The following is a 16,536-nucleotide window of genomic DNA, read 5'->3' on the forward strand; positions in this document are numbered from 1 at the left end:
TTCTAATTGTATTTATCATTTTGAAAATAAGATACAAAATTCAGCATACTTGCAAAAAAAAAAAAATTCAACATTAGAATAAAAAATCAAAATTAAAACAATTACAAATAACAAACAGTCAGGTTTCAAACTGATTCCAATAGAAAATAAGTTACCTGCCAATGGAATATATATCTTTGGCATGATCGTAATCTTCAACTTAAAAAAAAAAAAAATTAAAAAAATGTGGTACAAACATGGAAACGGAGTACTTGGCATGTACTTCAGTCAAGTAGTTACAATACAAACAACAACAACAAAACACTGATTAATGTGCAACTTGTTTCTTTTGTAACTGTGTGATGGAAACCTGATGCAAGGGTCCTTTTGTTTTTCAATAGTTTAAGGTTTGGTTTGATCAACCCATACCTTGATGTGGTAAGCCACAGCTAGATTGGTCAAATGCTCTAAAATATAGATAGATTGATCAAACCAACCCAAAAGTGTTCCTGGTCCCATCACAGGTCTGGACAGACACCAACACGGATAACTCCTGGAACAGGGAATTACTGTTAGGCTGTTCCCCAGTCTAGCTCCCCATAAACTCAACTGACAATGCAGTGTTTGTATAGTATCACACACACACACACACACACACACACACACACACACACACACACACACAGCAGCTGACATGTTGTGGAATCGAGGCAGGACGGAATGGAAGGGCACTTAGACAAACAGCACCTCACCCAGTATGGGCAGGCCAGTGTTTCCAGATGTGGGTCAGAGGTTGTTTCCACATCTCTACTGTTTTTCATTTAGCTTCACTTCACTGCAGCAGTGGAGTCTGGGTGTACTCCTCTCTGGGACCTGTCATGTGATCTCTCCTGCGCTACTGCAGAGGGCTGTCAAACACGGAGTCCGGCAAGATGGAGATCTTCAGCTTCTTCTCCGGCCAGCTATACTCCTTGGGTAGCTTAGGCTTTAGAAACAAATTCAAATAAACAGTAGAATAGTTTAAAAGGAATTGTCAAGCTCTTTGCGTAAAGGAATTCTTTCATTTTACTTGAAGCTATAGAGATGAGCATTGAAATATGATTCATCTACTGCTGTGTGACCATCCAGGATCACTGTAGAAACAAGCAATCCAATTCATTCCACAATAATAATAATAAGAATCATCTCACAACTTCTTGCGCTGTTAGGTCCTCTAGATCTTCAAGCATTCTTTCTATAAACTCCTCAGTCAGCAGTATCTACAAGAGAAAACAGTAAAAACAGATGCAAAACAAACTCATTAAACGGATGGTAGGTAAGGTAGTTGCTACTTAAAAACACAGCCGAGCAGTAACTGAATACACACACCCGCTACTAATTATACAGGCTTCTTTACTGCATTTTAGACAAACTGCTCAGCGCTGTGCAGGACTCAATTAAAAATCCATTGTTAACAGAAGAACTTCACTGCAAGGTCGGATACACTTGTAAGATACCGAAACACATAAAATATTTTATTTTAAAACTTCATCTGCATAACCTAAACTACTTAATTACCATAAAAGTGCTTTTACAGCCCAGTGCCCCAAAGGTTACCAGAAGGCTTATTCCTATGTGGTACAAAAACAGAAATTCTGAAGGGGTTTTGCAGCAATTTTCTTTAACAATACCACAAAGAAACAGCAGAACCCCATTAAGAATCTTACTGATACTCTTTTAAAAAGAAAGAGACAAGTTTCTTCTTTTCATTGTTCCCACAACCCAGACGTACTGTCAACCCCAATGCAAAGTGTTGGTTTGTGGAGAGCCAGCCTGCCCACCTGTAGCCACGGTCCGTGAGCAGCATATGGATGTTCCTCAGTTGCAAAGGCTCCTTCCACTCCTGTTGATACAAACGTGATGGCAGTGTCACCTGTAATACTTTTGTAAGTGAAGTGTCTTCCGTGGAGCAGCCGGCCCCTAAGATAACAAAGAGAAGGTTATCAAGAAGAACAGGACTGACAGCAGGTGTAGCCGGGATACAAGCTGTAGAAGCTACACTGTTATAAAAGGGAGTTTTTTTGAGACACACAATTTCATCTTTCGAATAGTCTCTTATTATCAAAGTGATCTGCTCCAGGTGGAAGGTACACGTTTTAAACACAGATTGTGGATATTTGTTTTTTTTCTTTTGATGCTCAACCACAAAAAGGTCCCTTGATCACACTGCCTTGCCCCACATTCTTACTTGAGGCACAGTGGAATAAGCGTCCCAGACTCCTGGTTGAACTGGAGGTGGACACTCTCCAGCTGTCTGGTGCGTACCAGCTCATGAGGGACAATGGCTGCAGAGCTTTCACTTTCCAGACTGTCCTTACGGCTCCTTCATGCAGTGAAACAAAAAGCTGATTGTCAATAAAACATCACAGCACAAAAAACATACAAACACAGTTTAATACAGTCTCATGATTCAATAAAACACAGCATTGTATTAATTGTTCTATTTATGGATTTCATAGGAGTACGTTTTCTCACTAGTATAGTAAATGCACACACTTAAGATTTCCTTTGCATGTTCACATCCTGGCATTGAACTGTGCCGGGTTTATTTATGGCCAACTTTCCCCATTTTAGCACCTTCCATTAAAGCTCTTTTTCAAGCTTTCAAAATGGTTTCTCAGTTAAAACATTTGACTATGGATTCTGCTAATCAACTATGCTAAAGGATTTGGTCTGATGCACAAGGAGGCCAGCTGGGTCTGTAACAGCAAAGGTACAATGTCTTGGGTTGCTCTGTACTAACTAGCACTGCAAACTGCTTCCTGAGCAGCGACTTCAGCTGAGAAACGAAGGGAAAAACAAGCTGCCACAAAGCTGCTCACTTTCATTTTTCTACAGCGTTCAAGTCAGCCTACTTCTCCCCGCCCAAAAACCCCACTGAAGAGCCCTCAGGCCTTCCTGTTTCAACACTGACTCACTGCGCTGGCCTGATGAGACGGTGGGTGTTTACACTGCAATTCCTCATGTGGGTTCCCACAAGTGCTCATGGAAACACATTTAGAACACCAAACGACTATTACAAGCATGTAACTCTGGCGATCGACGGCTATCTGTTTTTCAACTTTCTGAAACCCTTCTCATTAGTCATTTTCTCCGCCTCAATTAGCCACATGATTGATAAAACACAATCCCAGGAAGATAACAAGTATCAGTGGTATGAGGAAATGGAGTGTATCGACTGTCCGTCACGATCACCAGTCCTCTAAAAAGAGATTTCCCCCAGAGACCTTCAAACAGAAACCAATACACCAAGAGACAGAGCGAGTCAGAGCAATCCACAACAACCCAGCCACAACAGGAGAATTTAAAATGGTTTCCAGATCACTGCTACTCTCACGACTGATGCTAATGTACAGTTTAAATGTCAAACAATGCACTGCCCTGGTAATAACTTTCTACTACTAAAACAAACAAAAGATCTTGAGTAAAAATGCAAGCCCCCAATACACAAGGACAGTTATCTTTTACTTTGCCTTCTGCAATGCACAGGACTGTACTGTACAGTTCTACATAGTTTGGCATGCAACCTCCTTGTGCTTCAGTCTTAGAAACAACTTTCAAAAAAGACAAACTGAAAATACAGCCACCAAATAGGACCCTAACCCACAGACCCCCAACTCTGTTCCTAACAAATACAATATATATATATATATATATATTATACACACACACACACTCAAATTCATTATGTGTCTATCCATGCACCAGGAATGACACAATGTTCATTAAACATCCTAATTAAAGAATAATTTCATTGTGTGTCATCGTTCCCCCCCCCCCCCCCCCCCCATCTTGCTCTTACCTTGAAGTCTGCTGGCTCTGCAAATGGCCCACTGATTGTCTATGGAGAAATTAGGGGGAAGATTTGTAGCACAGTAGTGAACACAGATAACAGATTTAGCATAGTGCCTACATTGGTATTTGGGACAGCCCAGTAAAGATGCTGGGACTGTGCAGTGGGGAGAATCCTGGCGTTGCCAAAAAAAAAAAAAAACACCACAGACTTCTAATGTAGCTGGGCTAAAGAGAAAATAAATTGACATTTTATTCATATCAATGCTACTTTGAAAGAGCTACGTGTCACTCAATTTGTGATTAAAATAAATAAAAACACAAGTTAAACCCACACTAAAGACAGGCTGTAGAATGATTACTCGTCTACAGCGACTGCTTTCAGAAAGTTTCCCTGAAGGGGCATTATAAACCAGTTATACCTGAATGTTTGAATATAATAAATGACATTGAAGACTCTTGTTTGTGCAGCTGTTTTCTGATCGAGGAACCAACCGTCTTCAAATACAGGAGAAAGAGAGTGAGGCTTAATCCCATAATAACTCAGGAGGGGGTGCTGCTGACTAACCTACAGCCCCACTGACAGGGTTATGAGTGAGAAGGCAGGAAAGTGCAGACTCAGTAGGTCTGCCTGTGCAGGAAAGGGCTGATAATGCTGATTATCTACTGTATTTAATGAAATCAATTATGGGCAAGGCATGTGCATGGGTGTGCCTCTGCCTTCACAGCTGGCTCTGTAGGTCAAAGCATGGCTGAGCCGGGATTCAAACACTGGCTCCTAGAATAGAACTCATTCCTCTTGCTTCACCGTTAATGGGTGGGTGGGTGCCATGGAGTTTAGAAACCACACCTTTCTCTACAGCAACCACACAAACATAAACCAGGAGAATTGAACAATGTAATTAATGCCAGTTCTACAAAACACGGTCAGTTCTCCCACAGGAGATCCATACAGTATACAACCTTTCCTTGTGCAACACTGTTTATTATAATAGACTCAATGTCCCTGGAATGGAGGGGCAAACACACCTACTTCCAGGAAATCGAGCAGCTGCTGCAGAAAGACAATTGGGTTTGAAGAGCCCCATAAAAGGGGATACAATAAAAATACAAAAATGAAAATGAGGGGAAAATTGGCCATAACTACTAAATTTAGTGAGCAGAGGGAGACAGAGAGAGAGTGAAGAGAGAGATACACAGACAGACAGACAGACGCACACTTACTGTGGCCGGTCATGATTCTGTCTTTGTCCACTGATCGGTGGTAAAACTGGTTTGTTGTTAATTTCTAGTCCTCTCCGCAAGGCCTCTCGGATCTGTTCTGTGTCTGAAGAAATTTGACTTGAGATGAATTCAGAACATCTCTAAATCACCCTAACAAAAGTCCTAGTTTATTAACCCTTTGCAGTCCTATGTTGGACCAGGCCCGGCATTACAATTTTCCCTATCCAGTCTCAAAAAGACGTAAAGCACAGGTCTCTAGTCGTATTTTTCCTTTGGAAAATGCCGAGAAAACATTTCAATGGCCGAATGAAACCGGGGGTGCGGGGGGTGGGGGGCACCTATCTCATAGACGCATGCATTACAGAGATAACATGGACAAAACAAAGGAGGTAGCTGCTTCTGCATCCAGCACTCAAAGAATCAGACATTTGCAGAGCTTCTTGAGATGGTATAGTAATAAAATAATGACTTGTATTGCATTATTGAGGAGTTTGGTGATAAAACAAGTGCTCAGGAGAGGATTGATCAGTATGCACGTCTATAAAAAGGTACGTGAAAAATACAGTGAACAAGGGGTGAGGCTTGGTAGTAGATACACCACGGAGTGTTTTTTTGCGATTCAATTACTTTTGAACCTGTTTTACTCTGAAAAAAAATTTTTTAAAACAGCATATGTAAAATAAACAACCCCTGATGAAAATAAATTGGACCTGATGCACCTGATGAGCGCTGAATAAATGGACTGCAAAGGGTTAAACGATGATTCACTGAATCTTTCTTCAACATAACACAAGCATTCACGCCACATGCATGTATGTCAGTAATACGTAGTTCCCTTGCAGGCCTGTAAAACAGTTTTTCCTGCTTCAGAAATCCAGCCCCCTCCCTCACCTTTGTCAGACAGGCGGCGAGGCTGGGAGCCCACGCATATACTCCTGCTGTCTTCCTCATCCTCTGGAGGCCTGCTCAGATCTTCCCAGGCACACTTTGCACTCACACCACTCAGGTTAGAGCCATCCGTCTCCATTCCTTTATCCACTCTTTCCTGCTAAAACGAGACGAGAACAACCCAGACATTGGAACCCAAACCAGCACAGGCTACAGCAGGCTGGATGTGGAGGGGGTGGGGGGTAGGGTAGGTCAGTGGCTGGACTGATAAGATGCACTGCAGCTGCAACCTCCATAGACTGTGAATGTCTGAGTTCAGCCAGACAGGGTTTAATGAAACCCTTCCTCTGCATGGCACTCTGAGCAGTCTCCTGTACTAGAAACACGGGTGCTGTAGCTCCCGGAAAGACATCGAGCCACAGGTCTTCATTGAGCCACTGAGTAAAACAAAGCAGATGGGCAAAACATATAGTTTGGCTCCTCTGCGCTCTATGGGAGCCTATCATCAGTCAAAAAACTCAAAGGGTCACAAACTCAAATACATGCGAAAATATTTGACAGTTTTCATGATAAATACATATACAGTACACCCTTGCTATAATGCCTTTCATTGTAACAAACCTGGCCCCTGGACCCCAAATAAAAAAAGATACACACCCTGTCAACATCCCAGTCTGTACGCACGGGATGCCACCTCCAGTGACGTCAACTCTTTTGTCTTAATAAAAAGTGCAGTGTTCGCTTTATAAAAAAAAAAATAACTATGGCTCCAAATAGAAAACCATTTTATGTTGCAACAAAGTTGGAAGCTATACTGATTGCTTGAAAAAAAAAGATTTTTGGCTTGTTCAGCAACCATGCGGCAAAGCAAAATTAATTAAAGAAAACAACACTTTTCATGTTGGGTTGTTTTGGAATAAAAGCTCAGGTCAGGTTTCTTGCATGTTGGATTAAGATTTGGTGCACTTTGAAACGATTCATGGCAGACTGATTTTAAATAAATGTTCTGCTTCAATTTGAGATTTTTGCTTTTGTACTGCATTTTAATTCTTTAACGAATAGGATAAAGCAAAGTCAGAATACTGCATACATGAGACAAGCAGGTACATGTAATTCTACTTGCATTGACAATCTCCTCTCATTAACTTACTCCAACCGCTTATCGTTCATTTGATTGTCCTTTCGCTATAACAAAGCCCTCGATAAAACAAACGAAAGGCTTGGACCGCGACAGGGTTGTTATAGCGAGGGTGTGCTGTACCTGGGAGAGGCCAACAGACAGAAAACTTTCACCCATGCACTTAGTAAAACAAAACAGAAAGGAGGAACACTAACATCACTACCAGCAGGTGGCACTCCAGCCCTTCTCTAACAATTTTGCATTAATATCTAAGGCCTTACTTGTAGGTGTGGATCAATTTCAAATATGGTCTCCCCTCTTCTCATGTCCGTGATTAACCAAGGGCCTCCAGCACTACACATGCAAAACCAAAAGGAAGCTTTATTATTTTCTTCACATTCAATTCAGATGCTACTTTTCCTATCTGATGATACATTTCAGTGTGTAAGGCTGCCACCTTCAAACATCCAAGCTTAGTACAGTGTTTACAAAATCCACAATCTAAAAACAACGAGCAGCTGACAACTCTGAATCATTCGTCTGGTCTTGCTTTTCTTCTAAACTGCAATAGTACTAATCGAATGCTGTTTGGACCTTTACATAGCAGCTCAGTCTTGTTTCACCTCCACTCACATATATTTAGACAATGAACTACAGCCTTAATGCACGAAATCCGTCAGTTTCTGCAGCATGTCAATTTCTATCGCCATTGCTAATTTAATTGCGGTGAAAAGCACACAAAGACAATACTACAGAGACTTCACAAGCTTGGACCCAGCCCTGGAGGTACTTACACATGGACAGTGCGTAATAAATCAAGGACTCCTTGGCCGTTCCATTGCTGGGCAGCCTGGAGCTCCTCTGTACAAACACCCACAATCTATAGGGGAGGAGAAGGGTTTTCTTTTAAAAAGGCACAAGTACAATGTTGATGCAGTTTTGATAGCAGATCAGAAGGATGGATATGAGATTCTGAAGGTCACAATGTAGGGTCTTAACATCACCATGTATTAAAGTAAAGAGTGAACAATGTGTAGCTATTAAATTCTTCAGTATGATGCAAATAGCCTATACCCCCCCCCCCCCCCCCTTGGCTTGCTCAACAGTAAGAATGGTACACTGTACCACACAATGCCCTTGCTGAGGATTACCTGCAGGAATGTTAACAGTCCAAAGGGTGTTTGCACTGGCTGTAACTGGGGGTCCTCAGTTAGCAGCATGTGTTGGATGCGGGATTCACTGTTATCTAAAGGACTGTGCCACGAAACATGATCCCCGCTGCAGAATGTGTTTTCTGGGAAACAAAATAAAACAATTAAATAAAACCTTTACTATATAAAAAATATAAAGATTATTATTATAAATACCTCAAGAGGGACTTCCCATCTGCTGCCAGCTCTAGATTACATTGTATCAAATGTTTGGCTTAGATTACCAACAATGAACCTGTTTCCAAGAAGACTGAATTCCTCTTTCGATGGAAATACTCCAAACACTGAAAAACTGATTTTTTGGGGGGCAAATATAAATGATCTCCAGGATACCAACGGCAGTCTTTGAAAACAGGCCAGTTCCTGCCCGCTCAAGAGTTACTGTCTCCCTGCAAGGCTCAAAGATTCACCAAACCAATGAATTGTAACTGTGAAAACACAGCCACCTGAAACCAGTCTAAAAAAACCCATCAAATATTTAACTATCCAGTCAATGATTTCTTTCTGCAGAACAGAGGGCTGGATAATCTTTCCACTCACAGGGCACACCAACTAGAAACCTAAATCATACAAGGATGTTTTTTTCTGCTTGTATACAATTATGTCCCTATTGCTGCTCACTAAGGAATACAATTCACAAACCCAGGACAAAAAAAAAGCAGCAGTTCCAATTATCTCTTTAACCCAACGTGCTTCAGCAGTGCACCAGTGGTAACACCGAGTAGAAACAAGACAGTCAGTGGAAAAACAGCTGGGGCACGGACACCAGAACCTCTGAGAAACACCAGAACAGACCACTGACTAATACTCCAGATTAGGAAGAGACTATAAAGTGGAACAACCAAGGAACACAGAAAGCACAGGCACTGGTGCGATGGATCTGCGCTTGCTGGAGTGTTTGACTTGTTCAGAGAGCACACACTAACTACTGCATTATCACTGTAGAAGACTGAAGGCCACCCAGATGCAAATTGACCGCAGATGGTAGGAAAGGAAACAGGATAACAGCCTGAAGTCTCTCTGTGCCATGCATACACTTAACACATAAACTTATGGATTAAGCATTGGTATAGAAGTGGTACATAAGGAACAAAAAACAAAAATAGTAAAAATGCAACAATATAATGCCCTTTCAAATATAATCACCAGCAAGATGGGACGACTATACACACATCATTCTAGAATTAGAACAATCATTTTTGCCTGCAATTGTTAACCTGACATTTTCTTACAGCCACTAAAGCAACTGCTGCAAGCACACTCTGAATTTGGGAGCAGAGTGCATTAATATCCCGCGCTCTGCTTACAAGCACCCTATTGATGTCACTGTGGAACTGGAAACACAAAACAGAACAATTAACTTATTTTTCTGCTTGTTAAAGAAAAGGTATTTGTATCTCAACACAGCTGTGACCAGGGATTGCCAGTCCTCAATGTTGAATTAGATACCCATTTTATACAAACAATTTGCTTGATTTAGTTCATGCTGAATGTGCTAGCTGTAAATAGAACAGAGTTGCTACTTTTGTTTCCAACATATTCTTTTGGGCCTCATATCATATTCGCTTCTCCCCATATCTGAAATCGATAGGTTTTAAAACCCACATGCTATTGGGCAGGTATCTATAAACTAGACTAAGTGTGCAGGACTGCTGTACCTGACTGGAACACATATCTAGCCAGCCCCTGCATGAGCTCCGCTGGCCACGTCGGGGGGGCTGTCTCTCCTGCTTCTCGCTTTAGCCGAAACGTCAGCTCGAACCCAAATCCACTCGGTCCATCTTGTCCAGTAAATCTGTCAAGAAAACAAACCAGCTATTAAACCGTCTCCATCCAGCGGACACCATTTCAATTCCTGTAAAAAAACAAACCCAAACTGGGCTCAGAATCAGGAAACATGAAGACTTGCACTGAATACATTGAGGACATGTAATGAAGAGATTTCTAAAAGGGTAATCCATTCACCAGTTGCTCTAAAGGGAAAACATGTGTTTACTTTTAGGAGTCTAATAAAAGAAAACATTTGCCTTTAAAGTGAATGCGTTTGTTTTGAGACAATCTCTGGTTCTTCCAGATGTTTTTCCAATGGACACTTTCAATGCCCTGTTGATTATGGATCAGCTGCATTAAACTGCCTGGCCGAGTGCACTCGGACTGGATGTTACTCCTACCGTATGCTATGACTCAACTTTTCAGCACGATTCTCCCATTGCACGACACCCAGCCAAGCTGAGTCCATTCATCAAGAGATTTCACACACGTCTCTGCTGAAGGGCAACATGGCGGCGGCACCAACAAAGAAAGACAAATGCAATGTTTCACCAAAAGACAGAGCTACAAAATGTTCTGATTATTGTGGGATATTATTCTGCAAGTTTTGCTGTCATTTGATTGATCATGTACCAGTCAATACCATGAAAGAGCATATTGCCAGTCTTAAACATGTAGAGAAAAAGACGGCAACAAAAACGGCAAAGCACCGCATTCTTCTACGCTGAGAAACGTAGACCTAAGGTACGGCGCACGAAGCAGGGCTTCCACCAAAAGGAAGCTAAATTAATGGAATATTTAATTCTTGTTTAGTTTATTTCTTTCCACGCTACCTGCCTTTAATAAAGCCAAAAATTAGCAATGTTAAACCATGGCCGTTTCTTAATTAAATTACATTATCTGACGAGGAAGACAGGAGCTCAAAGCTATTTTTCTAGCTAAACATTCCTTAAAGGTAATTGATGGCTTTACTGTGTAAAGGATATAACCATGCACTACATACCCTTTGTTTCATAAAGACACGGTGGCTGGAGACACAGCTCTTATAGCTCAATGTGTTTACACTGAAAGGGGCTCTGTTTCAATTACAATGGGGTGGTACACAGCACTGAACCTGTGCAGCAGCGAGTCAGTCAACATGTCTTTCTCAAAGTTTCATATTTGATCCTGGTTATTGTAATCCCAGTAAAACGCTTTGTTGCACTGTAAATAAGATCACTCTCACATGACACTTCTGGACTGCTACTAAACTGTTTCAGATTCCTTACTGTTATTGTAATGCCAGCAATAAGCTAAACAGGTCTTTTCAAACCCCCTTCATCTGTTGACTAAACTACGATGTCCAGCACTAAATCTGATTCTCACAACAGTGCTGGACGTTTGCTTTCTGAGCTGTTGTATGATAATGAAGACGTTTTCCTGCTTATTTTAACATAGTAATGTTTATAAACACTATGATATGCAAGTGTCTTCAGGTGCTTTACAGCAACAAGAGTCTGACTAAAAATCTAGGCTTTAATAAAAAATACAAGAATTGTGGCAATACTTATTAATGTACTTATTTGAACTATCAACAATATATTTATGTTCAAATACCATGTTTAATTATCAATACATTGATAAAAAAGGGAATTTGCTGTTCCCCAGAATGGAAAATCAGTGGCCCTAAATAAGGACCAACACTAGAGAGCCTTTTACATTATAGTGAATCAGAGATCTGTGATCGGACTCCAACAGAAACAAGGTCTATTTAAAAAGAACAGTCATAAACAATGCGAGCAGCATCTTGCTGCGTATATGAGATGGAAAGGAAGACTGGCATTCAAAGCTGAAGCCCACGCACTGCATATTTCTAGGAAAAGAGGCAGGGGCATAGAAAACAAAACTGCAGACATAGCAATAAAAGGCCAGTAGAGTGGTTTTCTGCAGAATCAGCTTCATGAACATCAAACTGCATACAATTCACTCAAACTACAATTTAAATGAAGATTACCTCCTTTAAGACTTAAAACCAAGAAGAAAAAAAAAACAATCTTCCACACAGCAAATTTGATGTTTTCATACATATATATATATATATATATATATATATATATATATATATATATATATATATATATATATATATATATGAAATTAATCTAAATGTGTGACCTCCTGCATTTCACATGTTTTCCTAACAAATGCACAAAGGCTGCGAGTCTGTATTAGCTTCCTTTTCATAGATCCGGATACAAACCCACACACGAAGCAGTAACCACCACCACCCCCAACTCCCTCTCCAATGCCAAAGCACAAAGGTGCCCTGGTGAACACTCCTGCAGTTTCTGACTGAGCAAACCAGCCAGGATACACACAAGCTGATTAGAGCACCAATGTGCTTGGTTCCTCCAAAGCCACCAAGAAAATCTAGTGAATAATTTCATGTGATGAACATCCAACAAATCCTGTCAACAACATTACCCTAGACTTCACTCCAGACATACAGAACAGGCTTCTGACATTACAACAGTAGATATATGGCACTCAAAATCAGGACTTGAATCTGAAAATATATTACAGTTGATTGAGTTGCCAGCGCTGGCATAAACACATCAACAAAGGAGATAAGGATGTGATGGACGGTCTTCAACTGTGTGCAATGTATAGACACCATGAGCCTTCACCCTCTGCACTGTAGGTAGCCTACTAGCCAGCAACAACTGCACTATAAACCACAGAAACACACAGTGCTCCAAGGCTTAATTCATGAAGGTTCAATATCAAGATGCTGCTACAGGGGAGGACTTTATCCAACAATAATCCAGGATGAATCAAGCAGCTACCCTGCCCTTTTCCAAACACACACACACCAAAAACATGTTTATAAATAAATAGCAAAATATATAATGTGAGGACATACCTGGCGTGTTATTATTTACTAATAATAATAACAGGGGGGACGAAAAAAAAACACCACACACTTACTCGTGTACTCTGCTGTCTCCATAGAGATCGCTCAGCCCAAAGCTAATGTAGTGCCAGTGTTCTTGAATATTCTGCGCTGGGCTCCCCACACTCCTGTACATACTAATATAGTCCAAGGGATCTGGGCCTCCCAGCCTGCAGTATGGAAGAAAGACACACACACACATGTGTTAGGAAACACTGACGCCTATTCACAACCTTTAACATGTTTCATCACAATCGGAAAAGCGGCTCTATGTAAAGACAAGAAATACAATACTAGCCCTGCGAGATGTTAGTATTACTTTGCGCCCTGTGGACCTCGAATGGGTCTGAAGGCGATGCTTGTCACAAGTATTTTGAATTCAGGCACACACTTTGGTTTCCAGAGTAAATTAAAAAAATGAAACTTGGAAACTTCAGTACAAATGAACCCTACCAGAGCGCTACTCGCTTGAGCCGTTACACCCCAACGCAAACAGCAGCTACGCCTCACGAAAGTTTTGGAGCCAATATTTTGATTCAATCAGTCTTCCGAAATTAAAACACGGGTTTACTCTAGTTTAAGTTGGTCCATTGACATAAATATTAAATAAATGATTTGATTTGATTTCTTTAAGTAACAGCAATGTAGCTTTTTCAAAACAATTATCCTGTTTAAATTATTCCATCTACCGTCTCCTGCCGGCGCTACTCACCAGTATTTCACGATGGCTGTGACCTGCAGCGGGTTGGGCTGTTCGGGGTACAGCCGCCTGCATTCCCCGTAAATAGCTTGCAGACCCGGGGGGAATAACGACGCTATACCCGTGGCTCCGGCGCCGCCGCTAGGCCGCATGTCATCCATCACTCACAGCCAGGACCGATATGGGTAAATAATGATAAACCCCAAGAATAAATCTTTATCTCACAAATAGGAGCTACTGCGTTATCGTTCGGCTTGGCAAAGCCGGGCTATATTGCTATATTAATCGCCCGTGTTCACTAGCAGGGATAATAAACCTGCCTCAATCACTCCGAAGAGACGCTTGTTGCTTCTTGAGCAACGTTACAGACAATTTAGACTGATGCCCCCAGTAGCCTATCAGGAAAAGAAATAGGCGGGCAGAAGAGACATTTCGAAGTGTGGTTGGTTACTTTGACAGGACCTCCAGGTGTAGGCGGGGTTTCCACATGAGTTTTAGAGCCAGGGATTTCCACAGCGCTGTACTGTAGATTGCAGATCTGAAAGAGGAGTGAGTGCACAGGTGGAAGGGATCTTGGGTTTTAAGGAATGAGTGCAGAGGTGGAAGGGATCTTGGTTTTAAGGAATGAGTTCAGAGGTGGAAGGGAGCTTGGTTTTAAGGAATGAGTTCAGAGGTGGAAGGGATCTTGGGTTTTAAGGAATGAGTTCAGAGGTGGAAGGGATCTGGTTTTTAAGGAATGAGTTCAGAGGTGGAAGGGATCTGGTTTTAAGGAATGAGTTCAGAGGTGGAAGGGATCTTGGTTTTAAGGAATGAGTTCAGAGGTGGAAGGGATCTTGGTTTTAAGGAATGAGTTCAGAGGTGGAAGGGATCTTGGTTTTAAGGAATGAGTTCAGAGGTGGAAGGGATCTTGGTTTTAAGGAATGAGTTCAGAGGTGGAAGGGATCTTGGTTTTAATGAATGAGTTCAGAGGTGGAAGGGATCTTGGTTTTAAGGAATGAGTTCAGAGGTGGAAGGGATCTGGGGTTTTAAGGAATGAGTTCAGAGGTGGAAGGGATCTTGGTTTTAAGGAATGAGTTCAGAGGTGGAAGGGATCTGGGGTTTTAAGGAATGAGTTCAGAGGTGGAAGGGATTTGGTTTTAAGGAATGAGTTCAGAGGTGGAAGGGATCTTGGTTTTAAGGAATGAGTTCAGAGGTGGAAGGGATCTTGGTTTTAAGGAATGAGTTCAGAGGTGGAAGGGATCTGGAAGGGGGTTTTAAGGAATGAGTTCAGAGGTGGAAGGGATCTTGGTTTTAAGGAATGAGTTCAGAGGTGGAAGGGATCTTGGTTTTAATGAATGAGTTCAGAGGTGGAAGGGATCTTGGTTTTAAGGAATGAGTTCAGAGGTGGAAGGGATCTGGGGTTTTAAGGAATGAGTTCAGAGGTGGAAGGGATCTTGGTTTTAAGGAATGAGTTCAGAGGTGGAAGGGATCTTGGTTTTAAGGAATGAGTTCAGAGGTGGAAGGGATCTGGGGTTTTAAGGAATGAGTTCAGAGGTGGAAGGGATCTTGGTTTTAAGGAATGAGTTCAGAGGTGGAAGGGATCTTGGTTTTAAGGAATGAGTTCAGAGGTGGAAGGGATCTTGGTTTTAAGGAATGAGTTCAGAGGTGGAAGGGATCTTGGGTTTTAAGGAATGAGTTCAGAGGTGGAAGGGATCTTGGTTTTAAGGAATGAGTTCAGAGGTGGAAGGGATCTTGGTTTTAAGGAATGAGTTCAGAGGTGGAAGGGATCTTGGTTTTAAGGAATGAGTTCAGAGGTGGAAGGGATCTTGGTTTTAAGGAATGAGTTCAGAGGTGGAAGGGATCTGGGGTTTTAAGGAATGAGTTCAGAGGTGGAAGGGATCTTGGTTTTAATGAATGAGTTCAGAGGTGGAAGGGATCTTGGTTTTAAGGAATGAGTTCAGAGGTGGAAGGGATCTTGGTTTTAAGGAATGAGTTCAGAGGTGGAAGGGATCTGGGGTTTTAAGGAATGAGTTCAGAGGTGGAAGGGATCTTGGTTTTAAGGAATGAGTTCAGAGGTGGAAGGGATCTTGGTTTTAAGGAATGAGTTCAGAGGTGGAAGGGATCTTGGTTTTAAGGAATGAGTTCAGAGGTGGAAGGGATCTTGGTTTTAAGGAATGAGTTCAGAGGTGGAAGGGATCTTGGTTTTAAGGAATGAGTTCAGAGGTGGAAGGGATCTTGGTTTTAAGGAATGAGTTCAGAGGTGGAAGGGATCTTGGTTTTAAGGAATGAGTTCAGAGGTGGAAGGGATCTTGGTTTTAAGGAATGAGTTCAGAGGTGGAAGGGATCTTGGTTTTAAGGAATGAGTTCAGAGGTGGAAGGGATCTTGGTTTTAAGGAATGAGTTCAGAGGTGGAAGGGATCTTGGTTTTAAGGAATGAGTTCAGAGGTGGAAGGGATCTTGGTTTTAAGGAATGAGTTCAGAGGTGGAAGGGATCTTGGTTTTAAGGAATGAGTTCAGAGGTGGAAGGGATCTTGGTTTTAAGGAATGAGTTCAGAGGTGGAAGGGATCTTGGTTTTAAGGAATGAGTTCAGAGGTGGAAGGGATCTGGGGTTTTAAGGAATGAGTTCAGAGGTGGAAGGGATCTGGTTTTAAGGAATGAGTTCAGAGGTGGAAGGGATCTGGGGTTTTAAGGAATTAGTTCAGAGGTGGAAGGGATCTGGTTTTAAGGAATGAGTTCAGAGGTGGAAGGGATCTTGTTTTAAGGAATGAGTTCAGAGGTGGAAGGGATCTTGGTTTTAAGGAATGAGTTCAGAGGTGGAAGGGATCTGGGGTTTTAAGGAATGAGTTCAGAGGTGGAAGGGATCTTGGTTTTAAGGAATGAGTTCAGAGGTGGAAGGGATCT

The 16,536-nt window shown here is 41.7% G+C and overlaps 1 protein-coding gene across 2 annotated transcripts; it reads right to left on the reverse strand.

Moving 5' to 3' along the window:
• Positions 1–621: 621 nt before the first annotated feature.
• LOC121325793 (suppressor of fused homolog) lies at positions 622–14,017 on the reverse strand. Of its 2 annotated transcripts, none has more exons than XM_041268838.1 (13): positions 13,668–14,017; positions 12,991–13,125; positions 9,912–10,048; positions 8,194–8,336; positions 7,837–7,922; positions 7,324–7,396; positions 5,926–6,079; positions 5,035–5,137; positions 3,821–3,859; positions 2,207–2,341; positions 1,800–1,938; positions 1,170–1,238; positions 622–964 (listed from the first exon to the last, which is right to left on the reverse strand). In XM_041268838.1, the coding sequence occupies exons 1-13, from the start codon at positions 13,814–13,816 to the stop codon at positions 875–877; spliced, it is 1,452 nt and encodes a 483-aa protein (XP_041124772.1). In that variant the 5' UTR covers positions 13,817–14,017; the 3' UTR covers positions 622–874. The 2 variants fall into 2 exon arrangements, with proteins under 2 accessions (XP_041124772.1, XP_041124771.1); XM_041268837.1 differs by having other exon boundaries at positions 623–964; positions 5,926–6,082.
• Positions 14,018–16,536: the final 2,519 nt, after the last annotated feature.

This window comes from Polyodon spathula, chromosome 13 (genome assembly GCF_017654505.1).
Source record: "Polyodon spathula isolate WHYD16114869_AA chromosome 13, ASM1765450v1, whole genome shotgun sequence".
Lineage (NCBI taxonomy): Eukaryota > Metazoa > Chordata > Actinopteri > Acipenseriformes > Polyodontidae > Polyodon > Polyodon spathula.